This window comes from Panthera leo, chromosome C2 (assembly GCF_018350215.1).
Source record: "Panthera leo isolate Ple1 chromosome C2, P.leo_Ple1_pat1.1, whole genome shotgun sequence".
NCBI classification, from domain to species: Eukaryota; Metazoa; Chordata; class Mammalia; order Carnivora; family Felidae; genus Panthera; species Panthera leo.
Genome location: NC_056687.1, coordinates 150,312,009 through 150,338,841, shown reverse-complemented (window position 1 = coordinate 150,338,841; position 26,833 = coordinate 150,312,009). Strand labels below are relative to the sequence as shown.

General features: G+C 46.9%; 1 protein-coding gene across 2 annotated transcripts in view; it reads left to right on the top strand.

Annotated features, from left to right (window-relative positions):
* LOC122198849 (myosin VIIA and Rab interacting protein) overlaps window positions 1-23,075 on the top strand; it is a 370,836-nt gene extending 347,761 nt beyond the window's left edge. Inside the window, exons 12-17 of one of the 2 annotated variants that reach the window (XM_042903696.1) lie at window positions 1,438-1,632; window positions 9,337-9,498; window positions 13,410-13,514; window positions 13,627-13,687; window positions 15,305-15,423; window positions 22,183-23,075. In XM_042903696.1, coding sequence (XP_042759630.1) covers window positions 1,438-1,632; window positions 9,337-9,498; window positions 13,410-13,514; window positions 13,627-13,687; window positions 15,305-15,423; window positions 22,183-22,215 — 675 coding nt within the window. In that variant the 3' untranslated portion in view covers window positions 22,216-23,075. The remainder of the gene's footprint in view (window positions 1-1,437; window positions 1,633-9,336; window positions 9,499-13,409; window positions 13,515-13,626; window positions 13,688-15,304; window positions 15,424-22,182) is intronic. The other variant, XM_042903697.1, reaches the window with a different exon arrangement.
* Window positions 23,076-26,833: the final 3,758 nt, after the last annotated feature.

The following is a 26,833-nucleotide window of genomic DNA, read 5'->3' as shown; positions in this document are numbered from 1 at the left end:
CACGATCTTGCAGTCTGTGAGTTCGAGCCCCGCGTCTGGCTCGGTGCTGACAGCTCGGAGCCTGGAGCCTGTTTCGGATTCTGTGTCTCCCTCTCTCTCTGCCCCTCCCCTGCTCACACTCTGTCTTTCTCTCGCCCTCAAAAGTAAATAAACATTAAAAATTTAAAAAAAAAAATCCTCCAGCAAAACAAAACCTGCAGTAGCATCATCTGTTTGGAGGAACAGGCTTTGCAAAATCGAGCCATAGCTGCCATTAACTATTTGGCCAGGATACGTGAGTCAGAAAGGTACCTTAGAAGGTACCAAAGGGATTAAAATTCCAGATTTTCTTGAAACACTTTACTGGTAAATGGTAAACACACACACACGTGCATCTGCAGTATTTGAGTTCCAATTTACAAACCCTTCGATAGGATAAATAAACTTGATCATAGGTAGATGCCATTACTATCAAGAAACATTGATCTCCAGCTTATAATGATGTTCTATGTCCTGATGAACTCGAAGATGCAGATAATTCTTGGTGGTTAAAGTGCCTCTGCTCCATCAATGACTTTGGCCCAGATCCTGATTGTAATTTTCAGCCATGAATGTAAAAGCAGGAACTGACTTACGTCGGTGAGGAATCTTTTCAGCCACAGATAACAGAAAAAGAAGTGGGGTAGGAGAACATCAGCTAGATCTCTTCACTGGGTTAGGAAAACAGCAGCTTTGCTAGAGACCCCCTCAGCAGGCTTTCCTGTCGGGCTCACTGGGCCCGTCACTGTGTCACATGCCTGCCCCTGGCTACAGAGGGGTGGGGAATGGAGTGCTCTGTCCCCCCTCTGTGGTAGAGGAGAGCAAGGGAGAATGGGCTCGAGAAGAGGCGTGTGTGAGCTAACACACAGGGGGCTACCGAACCCTGCAGGGAAACTCTTCCACTCTCATTCCACACATGACAAAACAGAGTTCCAGAGGCACAAAGTCACTTGGTCGAGATCCCAACACCAGATGAAGGGAGAACCAGATCTGGAGCCCAGGTCTCTTAACATCCAGTCCAGACCTACCAGACCACACCGTGGATGTGGTTTGACAGAGTCTGTGACTGACGTTCTGTTGAGGACATAGAATGCCATGCAAACAGCGAGGTGATGCGTCTAAAACCACCAGCCGTGGGCCAAAGATGTGGTAGCCTCGGCTTGATGTCTCCTTCCTTCTCGAGGGATCAAATAACCCGGTGTGAGTCACAGAAGCGAGGCCGTGTCAAATCAGGCCTCCTCCAGGCGCCTTCCTGCTGTGTAGATTTTTTTTTAGCTTCTCGTTCCTTCGGCACAGCGATGTTTATGTGTGTTATGATGGAATAAGTCTCGTGATGAGCACCAGATAATGTGGAATTCCCTTGTCACTGTTAACGTGTTGTTCTTGTCTTCTGTCCCCTTCTGTTATTGGGCCAAACAGAAGTATTCTGCTGTTTCTCTCTGCAACATCTCCACAGAAGTCCTGAAAGTCATCAACGCCACCGAGGAGCTGATAGCAGAGTCCGCAGGGCCCTGGGAGTTCCCACCTGTCCCTCCCGACAGAGAGAAGGGGACATTTCCTCTTGGGACAGACCAAGTGAGACTGGATGAACAGCTGACTTCTCTGGAAGAAAACGTAAGCCGGTGTGGGTGTTCCCCGTCTCGGGCAAACGTGAGAAGAAACTGATGACGTTGTGACCCATCACAGGCAGTGCAAGGACACATGCACGCCACACAACGTAGCAAGTATATCCTCAGGGAGGGTGTCAGGCCGGGTCCTCCAGAAGCAGACCCTGAGGAGAGGATAGGCTTGCAGGCGATTTCTTTCGGAAGTGCTCCCCCAGGGAGGCTCATCAGGGAGCGGGGAAGGACTGGGGAAAGCTAAGAGGTCAAGCAAAGGTGTGACCTTAGACCAAGAGTCGCTTTGACCTGTAGGGAGCCCTGGGGTGTTAGCTGCATCTCAGGGTTGTCTTGACACGAGCCAAAGGAACTGGCTTTTTCTACAGCCAGCAGGCACTTCGGTCTCTTGGCAAGCAAGCCAAATGTAGACACTTCTGTCTACACTAGCCCCAGGCGGTCTGGTGTGTAGGGCTGAGCGGGTGGGAACCCAGGCACACTGAAGCTGGGGGGTGGGGCGATGCAGAAACTACAAAAGGGCCCCGGGAGGATCCAGGTGGAGCACTCCCAGTGCCACTGCAGGGCAAGGGCGTGGTTGCCCACGGAACTTAGGTCACAAGTGGTCTGCCCAGCTCACAGGTCTGTTTGCCAGTAGGGCGTTTTTCTAGCCTCCCTCGGGAGGAAAGGATGGAGGGAACAGATTCTTCCGTACAAGTATCCCCGCTCATCGCCGAGCGTTTTCAGAAATGTCTGATGAGAATTTGCCAACACTTCAGACGAGGGGGTGACACAGAGAGATCTGGAACATTAGCCCCTTGGGCCACACTCACCATCACTGGCTGGCAGAGTCCTGCCCATGAATCAGATACCAAATGAAGTCGGGTGGTTCCATCTTTCCACACCCAGCAAGAACCAACCCTGATTTTGGGGTGCTGTCAGAAATGCAGCTCCCAGAAATCAGGACCGGTTGGTAGAGGCAATTTTTGCAGAAAGTTGCAACAGCGACAAATCAGGATGCCTCCAGGTTAAAAACAAAACAAAAAAAAAAAGTGCTGATAGTCGCTTTATCTTAAAAGGTAAAGACTCTCTCCCTCTGAATTCCCATAAAACCTGAGCAGAGGTCTATCTGCCAGTTAACGTCACTTGGCTGCCCTTTCTGTCCACCCGTCTATCCCCACTAGATCGGCACCACTTACATTTTGGGTTCGATAATTCTTTGTTGGGGGGGGAGGGCGTCCTGGACGGTAGAGCATGTTCAGCACCCCAGCACCTACCCACGAGATGCCGGTAACAGCACCCTCCTAACTGTGGCCATCAAAATGTCTCCAGATGTTGCCAAACATCAGAGAGGGAGATGCACGGAGGTGCAGTCGCCCCCAGATTAGGAATCAGGTGTATGAATCCCTGAAGACCGGGGTCCTGCACATCATGAGCTCCAGCCCTTGCCCAGAGCCTGACACAGAGGTGCTCAAAGAATGTGGTTACCTGATAGAAGGTTCAGATGAATGAAGTCCTTTTTTTTTTCTTTTTTTTTTTTTTTTCCGGAAGAAATGTTTTGCTTCTGGTGCGTCGGGTCTCTGTTCTTTAAATACGTCTATAATACGGTTCTTTCAGTGCTGATGGTCCTACAGTGGCCGTAATCCCCTGGACACATAGAAGTGAAAAGGTGAAAGTCAAGAGATGGTTCACCAGGCAAGGGGCGTGGGTTTTTTTTTGTCCGTTTGTTTGTTTTACAAGGTATTGTATTTAAAAAAAAAAAAAAAATACAGTGCGTGAAATATTCAGATTTAAATGACAACCGTGGGTTCCCGTGGCACACACTTAAAGGGAAGACAACCTGCCTCTTCTGCCCTCCAAGGGGGTATCGTGGGGGGTTTCGTTTTGTAACGTCCTGTTATCACACGCTATGTCTCCTTTCCTGGGGTTCCTTAACACTTTCAGTTCAAATCACATCCACTCAGCCGCCGATGTGAGAGGTCCCAAACCCCGGCAGGGACTGCGTTGCAGGCCACCGTCTGTAGTGCACCTCACCCCTGCCCAGCGTCTGTAGTTTACTTCACCCCTGCGCCGTCCTGGGAGAGGCCTCTCCTGGTCCCCAAGAGTTAACTGCCTCTTCCTCCTCCTCCCTTCCCCCCACCCAGCTCTTCAAACTGCACCTCAGAAGAAACTCCATAGCTGTTCCTTTGAATTCTCTGGGTTTTGAGTCAGAGAAGGGATGGCTGTTTTCTTTATCTCTTTAGAGACAGAGATCACAGCCCTGGGCGGGTCTGGCTCTGCGGTTTCCAGGATGGAATTCAGCGGAGCAGCAGAAGGGCAGGGAGATTCTTAAACCGGCCTCTGGGTGCAGTGGTTTAATTAAACTGGGGCTTTTGTCTGTGTTCTAAAGAGCGGCTCCCACGTTCCTCGTTTTCTCGCTGCCTGGCTCCTTTGTGCTCAGGGATGGGGACTGTCAGAAATAGCAACGGGGACACCTCTTGTCACCTTCTGAACATTGGCCACCGCAGACCAGCCCGGGGACTCAGAAATGAAAGAGGACATTGGCTCGAGAATGTTTCACCTTCAAAAATACTTCTGAAGGTTTCAGAGCTGCCTCCGATGACAAAAAAATGTCGTTCACATGGCGAATCTCCTGTTTTCACAAGGTGCCTTGTTAATCCACTTAATTAGAGTAGGGCTTGGGGACTTCAGAATTCCCTTAGTCTCTCTGTGTTGACACTTCTCACCCGCTGCCTGGCTGGGCACTGTGAAATCAGCCCTTGGCTCCCTTGCAGGCAGGGGGATCCTGGGGCCAATCCCAGCCTCCCCTGTGCACCACGGGGAGCTCAGTCCCTTGGATTGCGTGCCTGCGTCTCTTGTGTTTGAAGCTCTCGCTGACAGCTGTGGGTTGTAGGGTTCCACTGTACCTGCAGGGACTTGGCTGGGAAAGGCAAGTTTCGGGAGGGGACTACAATCTGAAGTGTGGGTAAGGTCCAGGGATGCCGCAGCCCCCAGGGAGTAGCGTTCGGCGGGGAGGCGGGCAAGCGGTCACCACCCCTGGGCAGTGGAGCCCAGGGGAGAGCTGGAGCCTGGGGGATCGCCCCCTAGTGGGAGCTGTCACCAAGAAGCCCACACAGAGAGGGAGCAGGGGAAGGGAGACTGACTTCTTTCTCCTCCTGCCTTTGATCTCCTGCTGGTGTCTCCCCACAAGGGGGCCTGGGTGATGAGGTCCACACAGGGCAGCCTGAGAACAGAGTGGGGCAGAGAAGAGTGGAAAATGGATCTAGGAGTCCACAGAAGAATGGGCATGACCGTTCTCAGACCTGTGGTGTGAGCAGTGGGGACCCCCAGAGGCCATCTTGTGGATTTACGCAGGGTTACGAGTAGGAGGGATGAGTCAGCTGCCTCACCCCTCCACTGCCACCATTTGAGGAGCTCCCAGACAGCCTGGGGCACCCCGTCATTCCCAGCACAGAGGCAGGAGAGGGACAGTCCCGACTTCCCTTTTCGCACTACCCCGTAACTTTCGGCAACACCAAATCCGTCGCGTAGGTAGTGGCTGGAGACACCGGGGGACTTCCCCTCGAGGGGCCCCACTCGGCCACAGAATCCGGGACCGGGCAGAGGGTGTCGTCGGTCCTCCTCCTCAAGGCTCTCGGGTACCCCTACAGCACCGGAGAGGTCGTGGCCCTGGAGATGGTCCTGGCCCATCAGGTGCTCCCCTGCCCTCGAGAGCAAGCAAAGAATTGCTGTCGGTTCCTGTCTAGCCTTAGTTCTCTAGAATGCGTTTCATGGAAGGTAAGTCTGACGAGACGCGATAAGACCAAATCAGCTTGATCAATCCGGATAGTGTCTTTCTAGGATCGTTGAGATACGGATTAGCACATTAAAGACTCCAAGAAGTCCTGCAGCAAAGAAATATGTTTCACTCTCTTCATCCTACAGGCTTTGACCACAAGGCCTCTTGAGACCAAAGTTATGTCAAGTCCCTCCTTAAGGAAACACCTGTTCTCGTCCCCTGACCCGCTTTGAGAAGGGCGTTTTGAACCAGGAGCCAGTCCATGGGGTCATGGGCATCAGTGGCTGGAGCTTGGAGAAGACACAGATTGCACAGACGTGGTAGCCTTGGTTCTTGCCGAAAGTGGGCCTTTAGCCAGCCAGCAATTCCAGGTTCATGGTTTTCAAATGGGTTGTTTTTTTGTTGGTTTGGTTGTTTTGTTTTTTTTTTAAGATTAGAATAACATTTCCACTGCTATAGAATGTTAACGTTTGTTTTTTTAGCCCCCGCAACAGAGCCAAAGTCATGTTGATCTATAACCACAGTAACTCTAGAACTTTCAGGTCAGAGTTCAAAACGTAAAAAGTCATAACATAACGTGGCAAGCAAGATTAAGTATCAGGTCACCATAGGACCGGGTGAATAAAGGCAAGGGAATTGGCATCAGCCCCCAGGAGCTTAAATCCCAGCTGCACCATTTCCCAGCTGCGAGGCCTGGGGAAGTCACCGGAACTCAGGACCCAGCGTTGTCCTCTTTCACACCGTGACTATAATAGCACCCACCTCAGGGACTGCCATGAGCAGTAAAGAAACGTCACATCAAACCCTTGGCTCAGCGCCTGGCTCCATAAATGTGTGTCGTCACCATCATCACCATCACGGGCCCTTCCGGCGCCATGACCTTGGCGGTGAGTTCCCGCTCAGCCCGCGTCGGTGCCAAACCACAGAACCTTCCTTTCCCCCTCGTGCCAGGAGAGCGGGCTTTCAGGGAACACAGAGTAAAAGACGAACATTCTGGCCTTACTGAGCTATTTCATACGGGAGCTCGGAGGCTTGGAGCTATTTCATATTGCTTTGATTTGGCAGAGAAAACAAAGAACGTTAGCGGATGACCATGCTGAAGACAAAACAAGAGACCGTTGAGATGATACAGCTGTAGGGTGTGATGATGTTGAGTTTTGTGTGTTTCTGGAAAAATCCAGGCTCTTGAGACCCAAGTCACGTCGAGTTGTGTTTAACCCCATTGTCACACTCACTCAAATTATTGGTCTCATTTAAATAATAATTCCAAATTTTGTTTCACCGTGCAACGCTGTAAGTTTATATTTAAAATTATCCAGGGGCGCCCGGGTGGCCGTTGGGCGTCAGACTCTCTGTTTCAGCCCAGGTCACGATCTCATGGTTTCATGGGTTCGGGCTCTGCACTGACAGTGAGGAGCCTGCTTGGGATTCTCTCTCCCCTTCTCTCTCCACCCCTCCTTCGCTCACACTGTCTCTGTCTCTCTCAAATAAATAAAACTTGAAAAAAATTTTTTTAATAATAATAAAATAAAATTGCCTTATCAAGGGGTGCCTGGGCAGCTCAGTCGGTTAAGCTAAAGCTAAAGCTAAAGCTCAGGTCATGAGTTCGAGCCCCATGTCAGGCTCTCTGCTGTCAGCCCAGAGCCAGCTTCAGATCCTCTGTCTCCCTCTCTCTCTGCCCCTCCCCTGCTCGCTCTCTCCCTCTCAAAATTATGTATTTTTTAATTAAATAAAATTAAATATTTTTTAAAATTAAATAAAAATTTAAAAAATAAAATTATCTTATCAAAATACATTTACCTTTTATCCTCTCTCCTTGTCTCTTCCTCCCTCTCTTTCTCTCTCCCCTCAATTTTCTTTCCCTCTGAAGAGAAATTTTTAACTTCAGAACTTTTGAGAGACTAATTTTTAAGGTTTTCTACACTCAAATAGCTTTGAAATATTCATCATTTCCTTCAGGTGACAAACAATAAAGGAGTGTATCTTGTTTTCAAGGCAAAGAATAAATGTCTTCTATTAAACTGTGAGGATCTTTTAGAAACACAAGTTCTCTGATACTCACATATGACCAAGAAATGCACAACTAAGGGCAAACTGAAATATGGCAATTGTCAACAGACATTTGATTCGTGGCCCACCATGCGACTGACGAATCGCTTAACACGACGGACGTCCACTACCCCAGTCAGTGCCGGAAGCCCCCCAGCCAAGCCCATTGTGCCTGGTGTGGCACCAGTGCTCATTCATCAGACCTGCACCTGCCTTTGCTGCACTCTGAAATGTTGTGTAAAATTGCCAAGTTTTTTTTTATTATTATTTAAAAAATGTTTAATGTTTATTTAGTTTTGAGATAAAGACAGAACGTGAGTGGGAGAGGGGCAGAGAGAAGGAGACACAGAATCCGAAGCAGGCTCCGGGCTCCGAGTTGTCAGCACAGAGCCCGACAGGGGCTGGAACCCATCAACTGTGAGATCATGACCTGAGCCGAAGTCAGATGCTTAACCAACTGAGTCACCCAGGCGCCCCTAAAATTACCAGTTTTGATGGAGATGCAGGAATCGGGCTAAGGAACTGACGGGGTTCTCAGTGTTCTTTCCCCAACTCAGCAACACTCGCTGTAGCTCAGTGCAAAACGCTTGCTTGTCCTGTGTGCACAAGCTCTTGGCTTATCCCAACTCTGCTTTATTTAACTCAAGTTAAAAGAGCTTGTGTGACCACCGTGTTTTCATTCAAATCAACTCCAAATTGCTGCAATGACATGCTTAGAGCTTTGTGGATGTTGATTAAATTTCAAAAAACCCCTCGTAAGTAATTAGCTTCTTTAGATCAAAGAGGTCCGGTGTTGTTGGTCATTTCATCCACGTTATTCTGTAGGCAGAAGGGAATTTGTTTCACGCCTCCCGTGGTCTGAATGATTCCAGTGATGCTACCTTCTGTTTGCCCACTTTTACGGCAATCGCTGCATTAACTCCTGAGTCAACGTTTTTTTCCCTTTAATTTTTCCTCACATCACTCCCTTCGTCTGACTTCCTCTTTAATTTTCAGTAGCTCTCAAAAAACTGTCTTCCTTGACAGGTGAATAGAGTTGACAGGTTTGTTTCAACATCGCGCTTTTTTCTAAGAAATAAACTATTTTCCTGCTATGAATTTCAGGTCCCTTTTAATGCCCTTCATTCATCTGCTCCAGGCAAGCTGTAGGTAATCAATCAGAGATAATTCATTCGAAATGTCTTCAATTGTTGTTTTAAATTAATTTCATCTCTTTTATGTTTTCTGAATTTTTCTCAATTACTAAATGCCAAGCAAAAAAAAATTTTTAATTTTAATTTTTTTTTAATTTTTATTTAAATTCAAGTTAGTTAACATACAGCGTACTAATGGCTTCAGGAGTAGAATTTAGTGATTCATCGCTCACATATAACACCCAGTGCTCATCCCAACAAGTGTCCTCCTTAATGCCCATCATCCATTTAGCCCACCCCCCCAACACCCCTCCAGCAACCCTCAGTTTGTTCTCCATGTTTAAGAGTCTCTTATGGTTTGCCTCCTTCTCTGTTTTCGTCTTATTTTTCCTCAAACAAAATTTTTATTGGAAAAATCACATCACGAGTTGTTCTTTGCTTCTTCTGTCTTGGTATTCTGGTTGTTTGAATCACCGGACAAATTTGCAACTTATGTGGCTGACGCCATGTACTTTGGAGTATTTTATCAGATTTTCAAAACTCATAAGTTGCTTTTTCTTGCCGGAAAGTTGAGGCAGGGGAGGTGCAGTTGACGGTGAGGGGGTGGTAAGACCTCATGCTACCATTTAAGCGTGAAGAAGGTTTCTAGATGGGGGCATTGCCTGGCTTTTCCCCCAGTGCTGAGCCTGAATCACCTGGGCGCCCGTGAGGGACCCCACCAGTCCTGGTTCCAAATCCTGAGCTCGAGGCTGCACCCCCTCTGCAGGTGTACCTGGCGGCAGGCACCGTGTATGGACTCGAAGGCCAGCTGAGTGAACTGGAGGATGCCGCCCGCTGCATCCACAGTGGCACCGATGAGACCGAACTGGCAGATCTGGAGGACCAGGTGGCCACGGCTGCAGCCCAGGTTCACCACGCTGAGCTCCAGGTAAGAACCCCTCCCGCCCAGATGGAGGACCACCGTGAACGAGGGGAGAGCACCCCGTCTTCCACAAGAATTACCGCAAAGCCTTTGTATCAGTTCCCTAGCACACTCGCCTGGTCCTTTCGGGTGGATTCCGCCCAACCCTCCTTCTAAAAAATTATAGCCTTGATAATATATCAGAATTTTCTTTAAACCTTTGTCGCCCTCCGCTTTGACAAATCCTCTGACCCACAGGCAGATCTCCTTGCTATATAGGTTCCCATTCCATCTCAAGACCACCCTCCCCTAACCTGTATCACACTGCTGATGACTTACTTGATGCCCTTTTCCCCTCTATACACTAAGAGCCCCATGAGGACATGACTATAGCTGTCTAGCTTAACACGGTAACTTCAGTGCCTGACATCTGACACGGCTTTAGCACTTTGAATAAAACTGGGGTGAATAGCTGAGTGAAACTGAAAATGTAGATTTCTTTATGAAAGAAAGAAAGAAAGAAGAGAAAGAGAAAGAAAGGAAGAAAAACAAAAAAGAAAGAGAGAAAGAGAAAGAGGAAGAAAAACAAAAAAAGAAAAAGAAAGAAAGAAAGAAAGAAAGAAAGAAAAGAGAGAGAAAGAGGAAGAAAAAAAAGAAGAAAGAGAGAGAGAAAGAAAGAAAAGAGAGAAAGAGAAAGGAAGAAAAAAAAGAAAGAAAGAAAGAAAAAAAAAAGAAGAAAGAAAGAAAAGAAAGAGAAAGAAAGGAAGAAAAACAAAAAGGAAAGAAAGAAAGAAAAGAAAGAAAGAGAAAGAAAAGAAAAACAAAAAAGAAGGAAGAAAGAGAAAGAGGAAGAAAAACAAGAAAGAGAGAAAGAGAAAGAAAGGAAGAAAAACAAAAAAGAAAGAAAGAGAAAGAGGAAGAAAAACAAAAAAGAAAGAAAGAAAGGAGAGAAAGAGAAAGGAAGAAAAACAAAAAAGAAAGAAAGAAAGAAAAAGAAGAAAGAAAAGAGAGAGAAAGGAAGAAAAACAAAGAAGAAAGGGAAAGAAAAAGAAGAAAGAAAGAAAAGAGAAAGAGAAAGAAAGGAAGAAAAACAAAAAAGAAAGAAGGAAAAAAAAGATTTCTCAGACCAGTATTTTGATGATTTAGATATGGCCTTTTCAGAACTGAAATGCTGTTATCTGTAAGACAGATAGTATCATTGTGATATTAGCTTGTGAAGACACTTGTTTGCAGCTTGCATGGATATCTCCGTGGCCTCTGACTCTGGATCAGAATTGATTGTGGACTAAGTCGCTGATGCTCAAAGTGGGGTCCTTGAGACGTGCTGGTAAGACGTGCAGTGTAAGCTCAGTATAAGCCCCTGGTTCACGGACGGACACCTTGCACCCCTAAACTGTATCCTAGGAAAACTGGGGTCAGTAGAAACCACCTATGGAGAGAGAAGATGACAGTCTTGCGTGCTAATTATTTTTTCAACCGGGATTTTTGTTTTAGAGAGTCAAAAATCACAACCGCCACTGACAGCGGGAAGCACTCTTGAGAGTGTGAGCACGCCCGTTCTCCACCCTGTGGGTGCTTTAACACTGTGTGCTATAGGTGTGGTCTCTTTGGACGCGGCCCCGTCAACTATTCATTATCAGCAAGAATGACTGAAGAGCGTCTGTCCCCAAATACAAATCATTTCCCATAAGTGCCACCCAGCCTTTAATCCGTTTGCCATAAAGGCTACAGGAAGTGGGATCAAATCTTCTCTTTTCTGGGGCACACTCTGCAGCAAATAACTTCTTGGATGGTTTAGCCAGAAGTTATATTATTTGCGGGTGTCTGGGAGGGTTATGTTGGATAATTAGTTATTCCTGCTTCTAGATTTCTCCGGTCTTCAATTGTAAGAGCCGTGTTTTATGGGAGAAAATCCTGGAGTCCAAACTACCATTTTCTGTGTTTGAATGTGCCTGGTTTTTCTGCGTTTTTAAACATCACAGTAACGTTATCAATAATACCTAGTGTTCAGCGAGCCTGTCTTTGTGCCAAAAGTTGTACTTGGCGCTTGACCTCAGTATTGTAATGAATCCTTCCAGCAACTCCACGAGGGGCTCCGTGATGTGTCCCCTTTCATTTCTAGGGAGACTGAGGCTCAGAAAGGTTATCCCACTTGCCCAAGGTCAAATAACTAGCAGGTGATGGAGCCAGGGTTTTAACCTCTCTGACCTCACGGCCACGTTCTTCACCAGCCTGCGCCGTGTGGCTTCCTGAGAAACGTGTCGGTGCTGCCTTCAGACACGCAGACACTCGCATCAGTGCCCTTCATTGGCAGAGGAGGGCATCAGCCCTGCCTTCGGTTTTATGGACCTTGTCTCGATCTGGGAACCGAACTGCGGGCCGCTGTCAGAGCAGGAAGCCTCACACTCCCTGTAGTCTGCCCTTAAAGGACAGATGTGTCGCGAGCAGCTCAAGAGAGTGCAGGGATAGGGGAGGGAGGGGGGACCTCAGGGCAGAGCCCACGCACACTGGCTGCAGCCGCCTTTCAGGTTTCCTGCCTGACACCCCAGTAACACTCAGGCTGCGTGGGGAGAGCAGCAAGACGGCTGGGACCCCTGCCTCCTGCCGCCCCTCCACCGGCCCGCTCCGGCCTCTTCCTGTGTCCCCCACGGCACATCCTCTGAGAACGTGGCGGTGTGGCAAGAGCATGAGCGTTGGCATGAATCCGGAGCTCTGCCCCAGACCAGCTGTGAAACGTTGGCCGTATTACTTACCCTCGGAGCCACGGTCTCCCCATCTTTCAAAGCACGGTACCTGCGTCATAGGTTCACGAATGAGTCCGTGAGCGAAGCGTGAACGAGTTCGCATATTTAAAGCGCTTCGCATGATGGCAGCACATACTAATGCTCTTTTCCGGGAGCAGGGACTGTTGTCTTCTTCAACCCTGGGGACCTGATGGATCAGGCTTCTTTCTGGGCCCTGAGTAGGCTCCTGCTCCCTGCATCTGCCTTAAGACTCTGCTGGGGAAAAAAATTCTCTCTGACCTTCTGATGTTATAGTCGAGGAAACTGACGCCCAGGGAGAAGAGGGAGTTTCTCAAGGCACTTGTCCTTTTAGTGAAAGAAACGGACTCGAACCAGGGGCTGTTGGACCTCCCTCCTAAGAGCCGGTGCTCTGCGGTTTTGATTCATGGAGTCATGGGAGATGGAAGGGCCTCTAAATCATACCTGCCTTTCAAAGTTCACATCAATTGTTGCCTGCTATAGAAGCCTTCCCTGACCACCTTTCACACCCTCTGCCCCCGGGCTGAGCCAGGAGGCCCTGGGCCACGGTTCCCATCATGCCCCAGGCTTCCATTTATCCCCAGAAATACTCTGACAAGGGTGTTGATACAGTCTGGAGCTACCAAGCTAGACATGTAAATTTACAAAGAAAAACCTATGCTGTTTTTTTACTATGGCACTAGATAGAGAAGGGCCTCGTAGAAGTTGAATGAATGAGGGGCACCTGGCTTGCTCAGTCAGTAGAGCACGGGATTCTTGATCTCAGGGTTGTGAGTTCGAGCCCCACGTTGTGTGTAAAGGTTACTTAAAAAATAAAATCTTAAAAAAAAGCAAGGTGAGTAAATGAGTATACATAAAGGCAGATTTAATCTTTATAGATTCCTAACACTTTTTTTAATTTTTTTATTATTTTTAAGAGCGAGAGACAGAGGGCAAACGGGAGGGGCAGAGAGAGAGGGAGACACAGAAAAGGAAGCAGGCTCCAGGCTCTGAGCTGTCAGCATGGGGCCCGACACGGGGCTCGAACCCACAAACTGTGAGATCGAGACCTGAGCCGAAGTCCAACGCTTAACCGACTGAGCCACCCAGATGCCCTGAGGTTCCTGACACTTTTAGCAAAGATCCTCCCCTCCTGTGCTTTTTCGCCTACCAATTCTGTCTTTCTGTTGCATTAAGATTTCTGATATTGAGAGCCGGATTTCAGCCCTGACCATTGCAGGATTAAACATAGCACCGTGTGTCCGCCTCACAAGAAAACGCGATCAGAAGCAAAGGAACCAGGTGCGTTTGTCCCTCACTCCCTCTGTTGGAATATTGCACCACCTGGAAAATTTGGAAGATAATGTATCTTTGGCTTTGCAAAGGCATATTGATTGCTGTGTTCTGTTTGTAGGTACAAACCATAGACACATCAAGGCAGCAGAGGAGGAAACTGCCTGCCCCACCAGTGAAAGGTGTGCTTAAAGGAAAACAGTAGCAGAGCTATCAAAGAATTAAGGCTGACTTTGAGTGACTTGGTGATCTGAGTTTGAGAACCAGACCTAACGGGGAGTTCTTACCTAGAAGTGCTCTTGTGGAGAATCTGTCTTGACTTGAATCCCCCCCAAGAAGCAGATCCATGGACAAGGATATGATTTGGAACGTGATTGCAAGAAATCGTGGTAGGAAAAGAGAGAAATGATTCAGGGAAGGAAATTAAATCAGTACAGTCCAATGTCTTTTTTTTAATGTTTATTTATTAATTTAGAGAGAGTGTGTGTGTGTGTGCAAGTGGGGAAAGGGCAGAGAGAGAGAGAGAGAGAGGAGGAGAGAGAATCCCCAAGCAGGCTCCGCACTATCAGCACAGAGCCCGATGCAGGGCTCGAACTCATGAACCGCGAGATCATGACCGGAGCTGAAATCGGGAGTCAGACTGAGCCACCCAGGCACCCCGGTACAGTGCAATTTAGTTCATAGCTTACTTCTCTGGGCAAATGAGGCTGAATCCTGCTGGGGACTTCTGGGAGACAGTATTGACTGCACCTCAGAGTTTCCTGCCCAAAGAACAGGAAGCTGAGGATATCAGCTGTCAGCCCTCAGCCCCTGAGGTTTCCGGTGGGGGTGGGGAGGCATTAATTCCCTGGTACTTCTGCCCCACCCCATGCATGAGCCAAGGGAGTGACGGTGCTTGTGGTCACATGCTTCCAGAATGTGCCGAATGACAGAATGTGTGGTGATGTCAGGGAAACGTGGGCAGGACACCGAAAGCATCTAACACAGCGCCCCGCCCAGAAGGGAGTCCAGCAATGCTGGGGTGGCATCCTCATCCACTGGGCATTTTGAACACTTTCCCTGGATTTAGGAGCCGCTGACGATGATGCCAAACCAGAGATTTAGATCTACAAAGTAGAAGAACAGACAGACAGAAGATAGATGTTTGAGTCTTGGTTCCACTGATCTTTTCTTCAACAAACATTTATTGAATGCCTACTTTATATTCCATGAGACCCTATACAATTACAATTTATTACAGATCCACGGTCCCTTATCTGAAACCCTTGGATAAATATATGTTTTAGGACGTGTTGGACATCAGAAAGCTAAGACGGTACATGTACTATATATTTCATAACAGTCCCCTCCCTCTGGTGTCTGGGGAAGCCTCTGATAAACACATTAAATCCTTTCAGCAAAGCTCGAGAATGTTCACACTGGGTGGGATGGACCAGGATTTTAAATGGCCACATGTCAGTTTAAGTCAGGGTTTCCCATCAGACAGTTTTGGCCCCAAAGTTATAAAGATTTTGTCTTTAGAGCCTTTTATAGTCCAGAACTGCAAATAAGGATTTACGAACTATGTTCAGTTATCTCCAAGCTACCTTTTCCTGGAAAGCCGCTAACAATTCTTGAGTTCATTTGGTGCACATCATAAACATAGACACAAAATTTAGAGATTCTACCGTCAGACCTGTGGACTGCAATGAGATGCCAAGTCTAGAGCAAAAATCTGGGTGATGGGGACACCTGGTCTTTCTTCCTCAACACTCGGCCCCGCTCCTGGGTACCACTTACTTCCATGTGTTTCCTTTTAGCTGAAAACATTGAGGCATCTTCAGTGACCACCATTAAAACATTTAACCGCAACTTCCTTCTCCAAGGCTCCTTGACAAACAGGACTAATGAAAGGAAAAGCACCACCAAGGATTTGATGGTAAGTCAGCCCTGTCTCAGTGCCCATCGCTTCCACTGCCGACGGTGCCTCCAGTCTGTGGCCCTTCCGTCTGCAGCTCCCCCGTCAGAGCCCCAGGAAGCATCCTCTGTGGATGGTTTCATGGTCCGTTGGCTGGGGAGACGGGCGGGGGCGGGGGCGCAGTGAGAAGTGATGAGCACCCTGCCCGGTACCGCTCACCTCTTTGATACGTGGATACGTCCTCTCAGCCGTACATCCAGCTCCTTGTGGGGTTTGATCCGAGAGAAGTAAAAATATGTACATGGGAACGTCAAGGTCTGGTTGAGGTGCCAGAGTCTTTCTCCTGTTTTTGATCCAAATTCACTCTTCCTTAAATCTCTTCTTAGCCCTGAATGACTTGTGCTCCTGAGAAAAGCCAGCAGCTGCCCCTAAATGCAAAGGGAGGGACAGGACATCATTGGCACGTAAAGAGGCGATCGCATACAGAGGGCTAACGGACTGTTTGCCTGAACACCAACACATGCTTCAGATTTGGGCAAAGGCTTGGTGCTGTTGATACGGGAAGTGATAATCCAGCTAAACTGCCTCAGTGGTACCAAAATGCTGAGGGCAGATGATGTCTGAGTGACAGGATTAGAGCAAGGGCCAGTTTATTCTGTTGTCTTTTATGCCTCGCCCCTCCCTCCCTTCCCCTTCCTCCCCCCGCCACCCCCACCGTCCCTGTGCTCTGAGTGCGGAGCACCAGGTAATGATGTAATGGGGGGCGTGCCCTTTGGGGTTCCGGATTACTGCGTCTCTCAGGCACCCCATGGCAACAGCGCTGCCCGCTAGCTTTTCTTCACTGCTCAGCCGTTACCCTCGACCTTTTAAAGTCCAGTCACTTTGCTCCTGGCCGTCAGAGCGTTACTTCAAAGAGTGAAAAAGATGCATTACGCACTTAAAAGGGCAGACCATTGGGGTCAGGGAAGGAATCTGTTATAAATAAGAGAGTTACAAATAAATTACCTTTCATAGAGACAGAACACAGATCAGGGGGTGCCAAGGGCTGTAGGGAGGGGCCGTCGGAAGAAGCCACACGGTGGATAGGAGGTTTTACTTTAGAGGGACAGGAGGTTTTCAAACAATGGCTGCACAACATGGTGAATGTACTAAATGCCACTGGACTGTTCACTTTAAAATGGTTAATGTTGGGGCGTGTGGGTGGCTCAGTCCGTTGAGAGTGCAACTCTTTTTTTTTTTTTTTAATGTTTTATTTATTTTTGAGACAGAGAGAGACAGCGCATGAGTGAGGTTGGGGCAGAGAGAGAGGGAGACACAGAATCCGAAGCAGGCTCCAGGCTCCGAGCTGTCGGCACAGAGCCCGACACGGGGCTCGAGCTCACAACCCGTGAGATCATGACCTGAGCCGAAGTCGGTCACTCAACCGACTGAGCCACCCAGGTGCCCCGAGAGTCCAACTCTTAATGTCGGCTCAGGTCATGATCTCAGGGTAGTGAGATCAGGCCCCACACTGAGAGGGGAGCCTGCTTAAGATTCTCTCTCTCTCTCTCTCTCTCTCTCCCTTCCTCTTTGCCCTTCTCCCCTGCTCATGCTCTATCTCTCCCTCAACATAATAAAATAAAATAAAATAAAATAATAAAATGGTTAATGTTACATCACCTAAGTTCACCTCAGATTATTTTGAAAAATAAGTTACCTTTAGATAATACAGCAAGGTTAAAAATGAAAGAATGGACAATATTTCCTAAAGAAATGCAAACAAAAAACAGCAATATCACTTTCAAACAAAGTAGAATCCAAGAGAAAAACATTTGGAGAAAACGGGGAAGGAAGATGTTTTAATTTTGATTTAAAAAAATCGGGGTGCCTGGGTGGCTCAGTCAGTTAAGCGTCTGACTCTTGGTTTCAGCTCAGGTCATGATCTCATGGTTCGTGAGTTTGATCCCCACATCGGGTTCTGTGCTGACAGTGTGGAGCCTGCTTGGGATTCTCTCTCTCCCTCTCTCTGTCCCTCTCCCACTTGTACTGTCTCTGTCTCTCTCAAAATAAACAAGTAAACTTTAAAAAATAAATAGGTAAGTCCTGAGCCTTTCTTGATTCAGCATGCAAAAGTGATACAATTTATTGTGCCATGGCTGGTGACTTTAAAATTCCCTTAGCAGCCCTGGGAAGCCCAAATATGCCAAAAATAAACACAAATTACGAGGAGCCCGGGTGGCTCAGCTGGTGAAGCGGCCAACTTCAGTTCAGCTCATGATCTCACGGTTTGTGAGTTCAAGCCCCGTGTCAGGCTCTGTGCTGACAGCTCAGAGCCTGCTTTGCATCCTCTGTCTCCCTTTCTCTGTGCCCCTCCTCTGTTTGTGCACACGTGTGTACTCTCTCTCTCTGTCTCTCAAAAATAAACATTTTTTTAAAAATTAAGTACAAATGAAAGCATGTGAAAAAGAGAGACTCTCCAGCCGCGCTGTCATGCAGAGCTCTCCAAAATGACGGATATGTTCTCTGTGTGGTGTACAATATGGCAGCCGCCAGCCACATGTGGCTGTTGGGCCCTTGAAATGTGGCTACTGCCTCGAAGGAACTGATTTTTTAAATTTCACTCATTTTAATTAATCTAAAGAGCCACATGTGCCTAGACCACCAGAAGTGACAGAGCAAACCTAGCAAATTGGAACAAAACTTAAAATACACAGAAACTCTACTTGGAAGTTAGAAAGCACGTACACCCACATACACGATGCATTCCAGACATCAGAGATAAAGGCAGAAACCAATGAATGCAAGCCAGAAAACTATAGAAATGATCATAAGTTCAAGAGCTTATTCTTCGAAAAAATAAAAAGCAGAGTGTTTTGTAAGCCAAATCAAGAAAATAAATAAATAAATAAATAAAAATAAGAGACTCTAACAGATGTAAATTTTTAATTTAAACATGCCATGCGATATAAATATATAGTAATGAATTGTAGAGGCTTAATTCTAATAAAATAAGAATTACATCAGAATATTAGTAAGAACTGACTTAAAACTTAGTAAAACTTAAAGAAAAGATTGTCTGGGGCCACCTGGGTGGCTCAGTCAGTTGAGCATCTGACTCTTGATTTTGGCTCAGGTCATAATCTCACAGTTCATGGGAGCAAGCCCTGCATTCCAAGAGAGCTTAGAATTCTCTCTCTCCCTCTCTCTCTGCCCCTCCCTTGCTCACTCTCTGTCTCTCAAAATAAATAAACGTATTTAAAAAAAAAAAAGACTGGACAAATAGTTTTGCTGATAAATTTTTTAAGTTTATTAATTTTGAGAGATCGCAAGCAAGGGAGGAGCAGAGGGAAGGGGAGAGAGAGAATCCCAAGTAGGCTCCATGCTGACAGCACAGAACTGGACTCAGGGTTCAATCCCATGAACCAAAGTGAGGTCATGACTTGAGCCAAGATCAAGAGCGGGAGGTTTAACCAACTGAGCCACCCAGACGCCCCTCAGGGATAGATTTTTTAAGCAGAAATTAATTCCAGGTGATATAAAGTACTCCGGAACACTTAAAAAAACTTGAAAACTGAAAGATTCGTGTTGTGAAGCTACACGTACGTGTGCACACGTGTTTCGTGCCTGCTCACACACACGCGTGCACACACACCCCACACAACAGCTCTCCTTCTTCACATGTACACACACGCAGCTTACTACATAACGCATCAGCGAGTTAACTGCAGCAGTAACTTTTACAGAAATGCAAGGACACCTTTAATACTGAGGTATTGATTACTCAGCTACATCAGTAGTTCAACAAGAAAAGTCATTTCTTCCCAAATTAATTTGTAGTTTAATCCAATTCTCATAAAGCTCTCAGTGGGACTTTCTTTCGAACTAAAGTTCCTGAAAGAATGACTCAAAGAATAGACAAAAGCATTTTTGCAAAATTAAAGTGATTTTCCTGCTAGATTTTTTTTAATCTTTATTTATTTTTGAGAGAGAGACAGAATGTTGAGCAAGGGAGGATCAGAGAGAGACAGAGACAGAGACCGAATCCGAAGCAGGCTCCAGGCCCTGAGCTGTCAGCACAGAGCCTGACGCGGGGCTTGAACTGACGAACCATGAGATCATGACCTGAGCCGAAGTCGGACGCTCAACCGACTGAGCCACCCAGGCGCCCCTCCTGCTAGATTTTAAAACAAATTAAAAGCTATAAAAAATGGTCAGTGGAAAAGAAGGCTCAGAAGAGGTACAGGCATATCTGAGAATGTGTTTTTGATTTGTTTTAAAGTATTAGGAACTCCCTTTTGCAATTGCACCAAAAACAATAAGATACCCAGGAATAAACCTAACTGCAGAGGTAAAGGATCTGTACGCTGAAAACTATAAGACACTTACGAAAGAAATTGAAGAGGGCAACAAAGAAATGGAAAAGCGTTCCATGCTTACGGATTGGAAGGACAAACATTGTTCAAACGTCTGTACTCCCCCGGCTGCCTGAGAGGCTCAGTTGGTGATGTGTTCGACGTTGGTTCAGGTTATGATCTCACAGTTCGTGAGTTCGGGCCTCGCATGAGGCTGTTAGCAGGGATCCTGCTTTTCTGTCTCCCCCCTCTGCCCCTCCCCGCTCTCAAAAATAAATAAACAATAAACAAATAAATGTTCTTTTAAAAATAAATAAATAAACGTCTATACTACCCAAAGCAATCTACACATTTAATGCAATCCCTATCAAAATACTACCAGCATTTTTCACCGAGCTAGAACAATCTTAAAATTTGTATGGAATCGCAAAAGACCCCAAATAGCCAAAGCAATCCTGAAAAAGAAAAACAAAACTGGAGGCCTCACAATTGTGGATTTCAAGCCATATTACAAAGCTGTGATCATCAAGACAATACGGTACAAGCACAAAAACAGACACATAGAGCAGAGGAATGTTATCAAAAACCCAAAAGTGGACCCACGACTATATGGCCAACGAATCTTCAACAAAGCAGGAAAGAATATCCAATAGAAAAAAGGACAGTCTCTTCAACAAATGGTGTTGGGAAAACTGGGCAACAACATGCAGAAGAATGAAATAGGACCACTTTCTTACACCATAAACAAAAATAAATCCAAAATGGATGAAAGACCTAAGTGTGAGACAAGAAACCATCAAAATCCTAGAGGAGAAGAGAGGCAGCCACCTCTTTGACCTCGGCCACAGCAACTTCTTACTAGACACATTGCCGAAGGCAAGGGAAACCAAAGCAAACGTGAACTACTGGGACTTTATAAAAATAAAAACTTCTGCACAGCGAAGAAAACAACAAAACTAAAAGGCAGTCTATGGAATGGGAGAAGAGAGTTGCAAATGACAGATCTGATAAAGGGTTAGTATCCAAAATCTATAAAGAACTTACCAAACTCAACACCCAAAAAACAAATAACCCAGTGAAGAAATGAGCAGAAGACATGAAGAGACACTTGTCCAAAGAAGACATCCACATGGCCAACAGACCCATGAAAAGATGCTCAACACTACTCATCATCAGGGAAATACAAATCAAAACCACGATGAGATACCACCTCACACCTGTCAGAATGGCTAAAATTAACAACACAAGAAACAACAGGTGTTGGCAAGGATGTAGAGAAAGGGGAACCCTCTTGCACTGTTGGTGGGAATGCAAACTGGTGCAGCCACTCTGGAGAATAGTATGGAGGTTCCTCATATCAACAATAGCCAAACTGGGGAAAGAGCCCAAATGTCATCAACTGATGAATGGATAAAGAAGATGTGGTTTATATACACAATGGAAGATTGCTCAGCCATCGAAAAGAATGAAATCTCGCCATTTGCAACAATGTGGATGGAGCTAGAATGTATTCTGCTAAGCGAAACAAGTCAATCAGAGAAAGACAAATACTGTATGATTTCACTCATACGTGGAATTTAAGAAACAAAACACATGAACTTAAGGAAGTGGGGGTGGGAAGCAAACCACAAGAGACTCTGAACATAGGAAATTGGCCATGGGGGTGGTAATGGGAAGGGAATCAAATTAAATAACTGCTGTATTCCACATGCCAAATAAATTTCAGACAGATTAAAAAGTACAGGTAGGGGCACCTGGGTGGCTCAGTAGCTTGGGCATCCGACTTAGGCTCAGGTCATGATCTCATGAGTTTGTGAGTTCAAGCCCCACTTCGGGCTCTCTGCTGCCAGCTGGGAGCCTGCTTCGGACCCTCTGTCTGTCTCTGTGCCCCTCCCCTGCTTGTGCTCTGTCTCTCTCTGTCTCAAAAATAAATACTTTTTTAAAAAGTACAAGTAAAAAATGCATCACTTTTGGGGTGCCTGAGTGGCTCAGTCGGTTGAGTGTCCGACTCAGTTTTGGTTCAGGTCATGATCTCATAGTTCGTGGCTTCGAGCCTGCTTAGCATTCTCCTTCTCTCCCTCTCTCTCTCTGCTCCTCACCTGCTCATGTGCATGCAGGTGCACCCCTCTTTCTCTCCAAAATAAACTTTTTTTTAAAGTATGATTTTTTAAATAATTAAATATTCCCAGTCAACGAGCACAAACATTTTTTATGATATAGAAAACAGGGGCACCTGGGTGGCTCAGTCGGCTAAGCATCCAGCTGTTGATCTCAGCTCAGGTCTTGATCTCAGGGTCTTGAGTTCAAGCCCTGCATTGGGCTCCATGTTGGGTGCGAAGCCTATTTAAAAAGAAAAAAAAAAAAAGAAAAAAAGCAGGAGACATTTTTAATTGCCTCTTCTTGCCCTTGCCAAGTGGCTGATGACCATGCGCTCATTGTCTCGCCGTAGGAGCCCAGTCTGGCGTCTGCTGTGATGTATTAGTGCCACGGAGCTCCACTGCCAGTGACCCACTGCCTCCGGCCGTACACGACAGTGCCTTGACCCAACAGCCATCCAATACTGTACCGATTTCCACCCGAGGAGGGGGCCTGGGGGGGCCATGGTGCACCACTGCACAGGGCTGTCCTGATACCTCACCCAGAAAGCAGCCCCAGACTTGAGCACTGCGGTCTTGCCCACTCGCTGCCTTAGGCTCCCAGGGGAATCCAAGACAGAAAACCGAGACACTGGCTTCCAACAACAGAGCTCCCTGTTCAAAAGACGCATCTTCTCCGTGTTCGCTTCGCTACTGTGTGTTGTCTTTAAGATCTCTCTTTTTTTTTAATCCCTTTGATTCAACTGAAATTATATGTCAATAGTTATTTGTCCAAAGGAGAACCGTTGGGAGCTGGGGGGGCGGGGGGGTGGAAAGAAGGGAGATGGAGATTATCGTTTAATTCAGCACCAGTTCTTACTAATCTCTCAAAACCACGTTTGTCCCACAAACGCTAAGGAAAAACGTGCAGATGTCCCCGCAGTGAACATCGGGACCGTCCCATCTGGGGAGCGCGCACCCGGCAAGGATGCAGGTCTCCCTTCAGCCGCCTCCTTCCTGGGAAGCTCCTAGCTACCCCTCTCCCCACACCACACGACCGTAACCAGTGGCCCAGTCATTTCCATCGCCTTGCAATCACACACCACGGAATGGAAAGTTCTGACTCACCCACGCCAGGCCCAGGTCTCTCTGAATCGAGGTCTCATGGAGAATTTAGGGTTTCTCCTTGGACTCACTGACAGGTTCCCCACTGTGAAGGGGAGAGGAGCTTGAGAGAGCTCACCATTGGCTTAACTTTGGGGCGCTGTCTGGAATCCACGTGATGCAGCTTAGTGATGGCCGCGTCTAAGTGGATTCTAACCACATGAGAAAATGTCCTCCAGAATTTATTTCCCAGTAGATAATTCGGCAAAAGTAGTAGGATGACCTGAAAGGAAAAAAATGGTTAAAGAATAGCCTGGGAAAGCTCACAGGCATGAAAAAAGCAAGGACAAACTGTGAGTTTAACAGACACACGAGCCGACACGTGCTCCACGTTTGTGGTCTCGAAGGCATGACCGTGTAGAGTGTGCTTGTAAAAGCCAATGGAGCAGAATTCCGCTCAATGAACTGAGCATTTACAGCCTTTGTTAAAATTTGTCCCTGAGACATTCTGAATCTTAGGAAGAGAGCAAACGATGGGGGGCAAGGGAATAGTTTGACCGAAATGTTTTAAGTGACTGCTTTGAGGAAGGCAGTTTCTTCTCATTTTCATCCTCGGAGCAACCCTCTTCAGTAGGTATCCCCACTTTTCAGATTTGGAAACTGAGGGGGCCAGAGAGATTAGTTTGCCAAAGTCACACCTCTAAGCCAACTGTCATCGGAATGCCTCCCCAAAGCCTCACCCTGCGTTGGTTTCAACTTCTACCTTCTTTTGCTGCTACACACATTGCCAGACCTGATTTGCTGCTGAAATGTGTGTTCCGATCCATTCCTGATGCGATCTACCTATCTTCCGGTGACACCCTTTGCTGATCCTGTGTATGTGCTATCCAACAGAAGTGACTTCTTTGAAACACAGTAAATCTTGGCTTTTTGTTCTGTTGGTATGACTCAAAGCAGACAAATACAAATTTTAAAAACACAACAACAACAACAAAAGATCTGAGTTCCAAATCGAATGTTTCCTTTAAGAGGCATGAAAAGCAACTATCGGTGTGTTCCAGTGTTAATATTCAGTTTTCTTTGACAAAAATGTGTACTGTGTAAGCCTTGCAAAAAACAAAAACAAAAAAATAAACAAAAAGAAAAAAAAGAAGAAGCCTGCTCTATGGCGTTTGAAATTTTATAAAGGTTTCCTTGTGCCAAATAAGTGCAAAGATTTAATTTACTATTAAAAACCATAAGCATATGTTATAGTTTCGGAAGAATTATTTTGTCATCAAGTGATTTTGATCTTCAGTGTCAATATTTATATTTAGATTAATTTTTATAAATGAAAATATTTTAATGGTTTAAGAAAACGAGGACAATAAGACCATATCTTTGATGACTTCTGAAAGTTATGCTTGCCTTCATGTTATATGCACATCGCCAAGAATTACTGTCAAGAGAAATGATAAAGAAGTAAAAGTCATTTATGAAAATAATGTGTGTGGGGGTGTGGTTTTTGGGGGTTGGGGAAGACTGGGAGTGGAGAGGAGGCAGGGAAAGAAGTCAGTGGCCAGTCATCGGAGGGGCCGAGATTCAAGGCTGCTAGCCTCACACCCCACGTTCCTTCCAGTTACACCACTGGCTTTTCCATTGCTCGTTATCCTGAGAACGGAATTTCCCAGCATAAGCCCAGCAGTCTCAAAGCAGGAGACGGGAGGGGAGTGGTGTGATTTAATCCCTCAGGAGACCTTTTTGATTGTCATAACTTGGCGGGGCAGAGCGGGCGGGGGGAGGGGGGGCGGGTGCTCCTGGCATACAGTGGAGAGTGGCCGGGGATGCTGGTAAATGCATAACCACCCACAACCAAGAGTTATCCAGCGCCAAATGTCCATAGTGCCCAGGCTGAGAACCCTTAGACCCTGCAGGTAAGCCTGGACATCATCGGGGAGGCCCCTGCCCATCCCTGCAGGGACTGCATAGCCAAGCAGGAAGCAGGACCGTGACTCTCCCAGAGTCTTGCACGGGATCGGTGGCAACTGTTGCTTCTCTGAGGCTGGCCTCCCCAGACCCTGGCCCCTGCCATCCCCGAAGAAGAGTAGGAACCCTCCTCTAACCTGAAATGAATGAATGAATAGTAATTCTAATAGAAGCCACCAGCCTTCTCTATCTGGTGGCCTAACACAGTAATACTCCAACTTGAGTGGCACCAGAATCACCTGTTAAGACACAGATCCATAGGATTCACCCGGTCATCTCTAGCTTTCTCCACACTCCCGTGAATGTGCCTGGCACATCGGTGTTTGCTAAGCATTGGTGACAAACGAGCTAACATTTAGGTCAACAGGGCATTTCAGATGGGGGAGAACAACATCGCCGACCCACCTGAAATTCTCTTCAGGCAGCGTTTCCTGGCTGGAGTTCCTGATTTCTCCATCCTTCCTCCCCACGGCCCCAGCCCTGCAGGATAGGATAGCAAGACAGTCAAGAGAGGCCAGTCACACTCAAGTGACGGGAACAGTCTGCCTCTCTAACCCGTAGAAGTCCCCAAAGCCTGTGTTGAGCAACCAATCGGCATCATCAGTGTAGGTTTTCAAGAGAATCCATTTGAGCCAACAATTTGAATATCAAGAGGGATGGGCAGCTGTGCTCACAGAAAAAGTACGGCACTTCTTGCTTCTGGGGTATTAGAACAGTGCAAGAAAAATATTTCCCCCTAAGAGGTCAGTGTTTGATTTGCCACAACAACAACAAAAATGTGACCCAATAGTCAAGGCACGTGAAGGCTGCCAGAAAAAACTAGGCTCCACTCCTAGACTGTCCACGTCCTAGCTCCTTGGCCTGTCACCTTGTATGTGAAATGGGTTCTAGTGGTGTTAAAAGGTTCAATGAAATAACATGGGAGAAAACTCAGTAGAATCTTGGAGTACTATAGGTACTCAGTGCTTGTGTCCTCCTTCTCTCGGGATAAGAAAATCCTTCACACACGAGCACCGTGACTTGTACGAAATGCTATACCTCACTTTTCCTACTGATAGTAGAAAAGACCCTCGTTCTACAAATATGCACGCCTTTTACACCTTAACTCTGAGAAGAGGGCACCACCCTTGACATTGGGCTTGACCACGGGACGTGCCTTATGGTCGGTGGAACATACCTCTCTCAGTCCACTGGGGCTCTGTGATGAAATACCGGAGACCCAGCAGCTCATAAACAACAGGAATGTATTTCTCACCGTTCCGGAGGCTGGAAATCCAAGACCAGGGTGCCAGCATGGCCAGGTGCTGCCGGAAGCTGTTGTGGACTGCCATCTTCCCACTGTGTCCTCCCACGGTGGAAACAGGCGAGGAATCTCTCTGGCGCCTCCTTTAAAAGTACACCAGTCCCAATTGGGAGGGCGGACCCCTCATGACCTAATCACCTCCCAAAAGCCCCACCTCCTTATACCATCACCTTAGGGGTTAGGTTTCAACATATGAATGCGGGGGGGGGGGGGGTGGGGGGGGGAGGCACATTCAGATCATAGCATTGGAGTCTCCAACCCTTGGTTTGGACTTGGCCACATGACTTGCTTTGGCCAATAAGATGTTACGGTGAGAGCTGCATAAGGGGCTTGAAATACGTTTATGGAGGTGGGTTTGTCCACTTACCTTTTGCCACTCTCTATGAGAACGTGTCACAGGTCCAAGGAACAGGGCCAGACCCAACCAACCTACAGCCTGCAGCCAAGCTTGGCTGAGCCCAGCCGAGATCAGCAGAGCCACCCCACCAACCTTTAGACAGACGAGCAAGAATAAACCACTGAATCTGGCAGTAGCTTATGACACAGGAATGGCTAATGGATACGCTACCTGAAAGATGAGTTTTATCACCTTAGATGAATCCTGCTGGGGAAGAAGTGAAGGTGAGTGGCTGTCAAAGAGAAAATCACGTGCC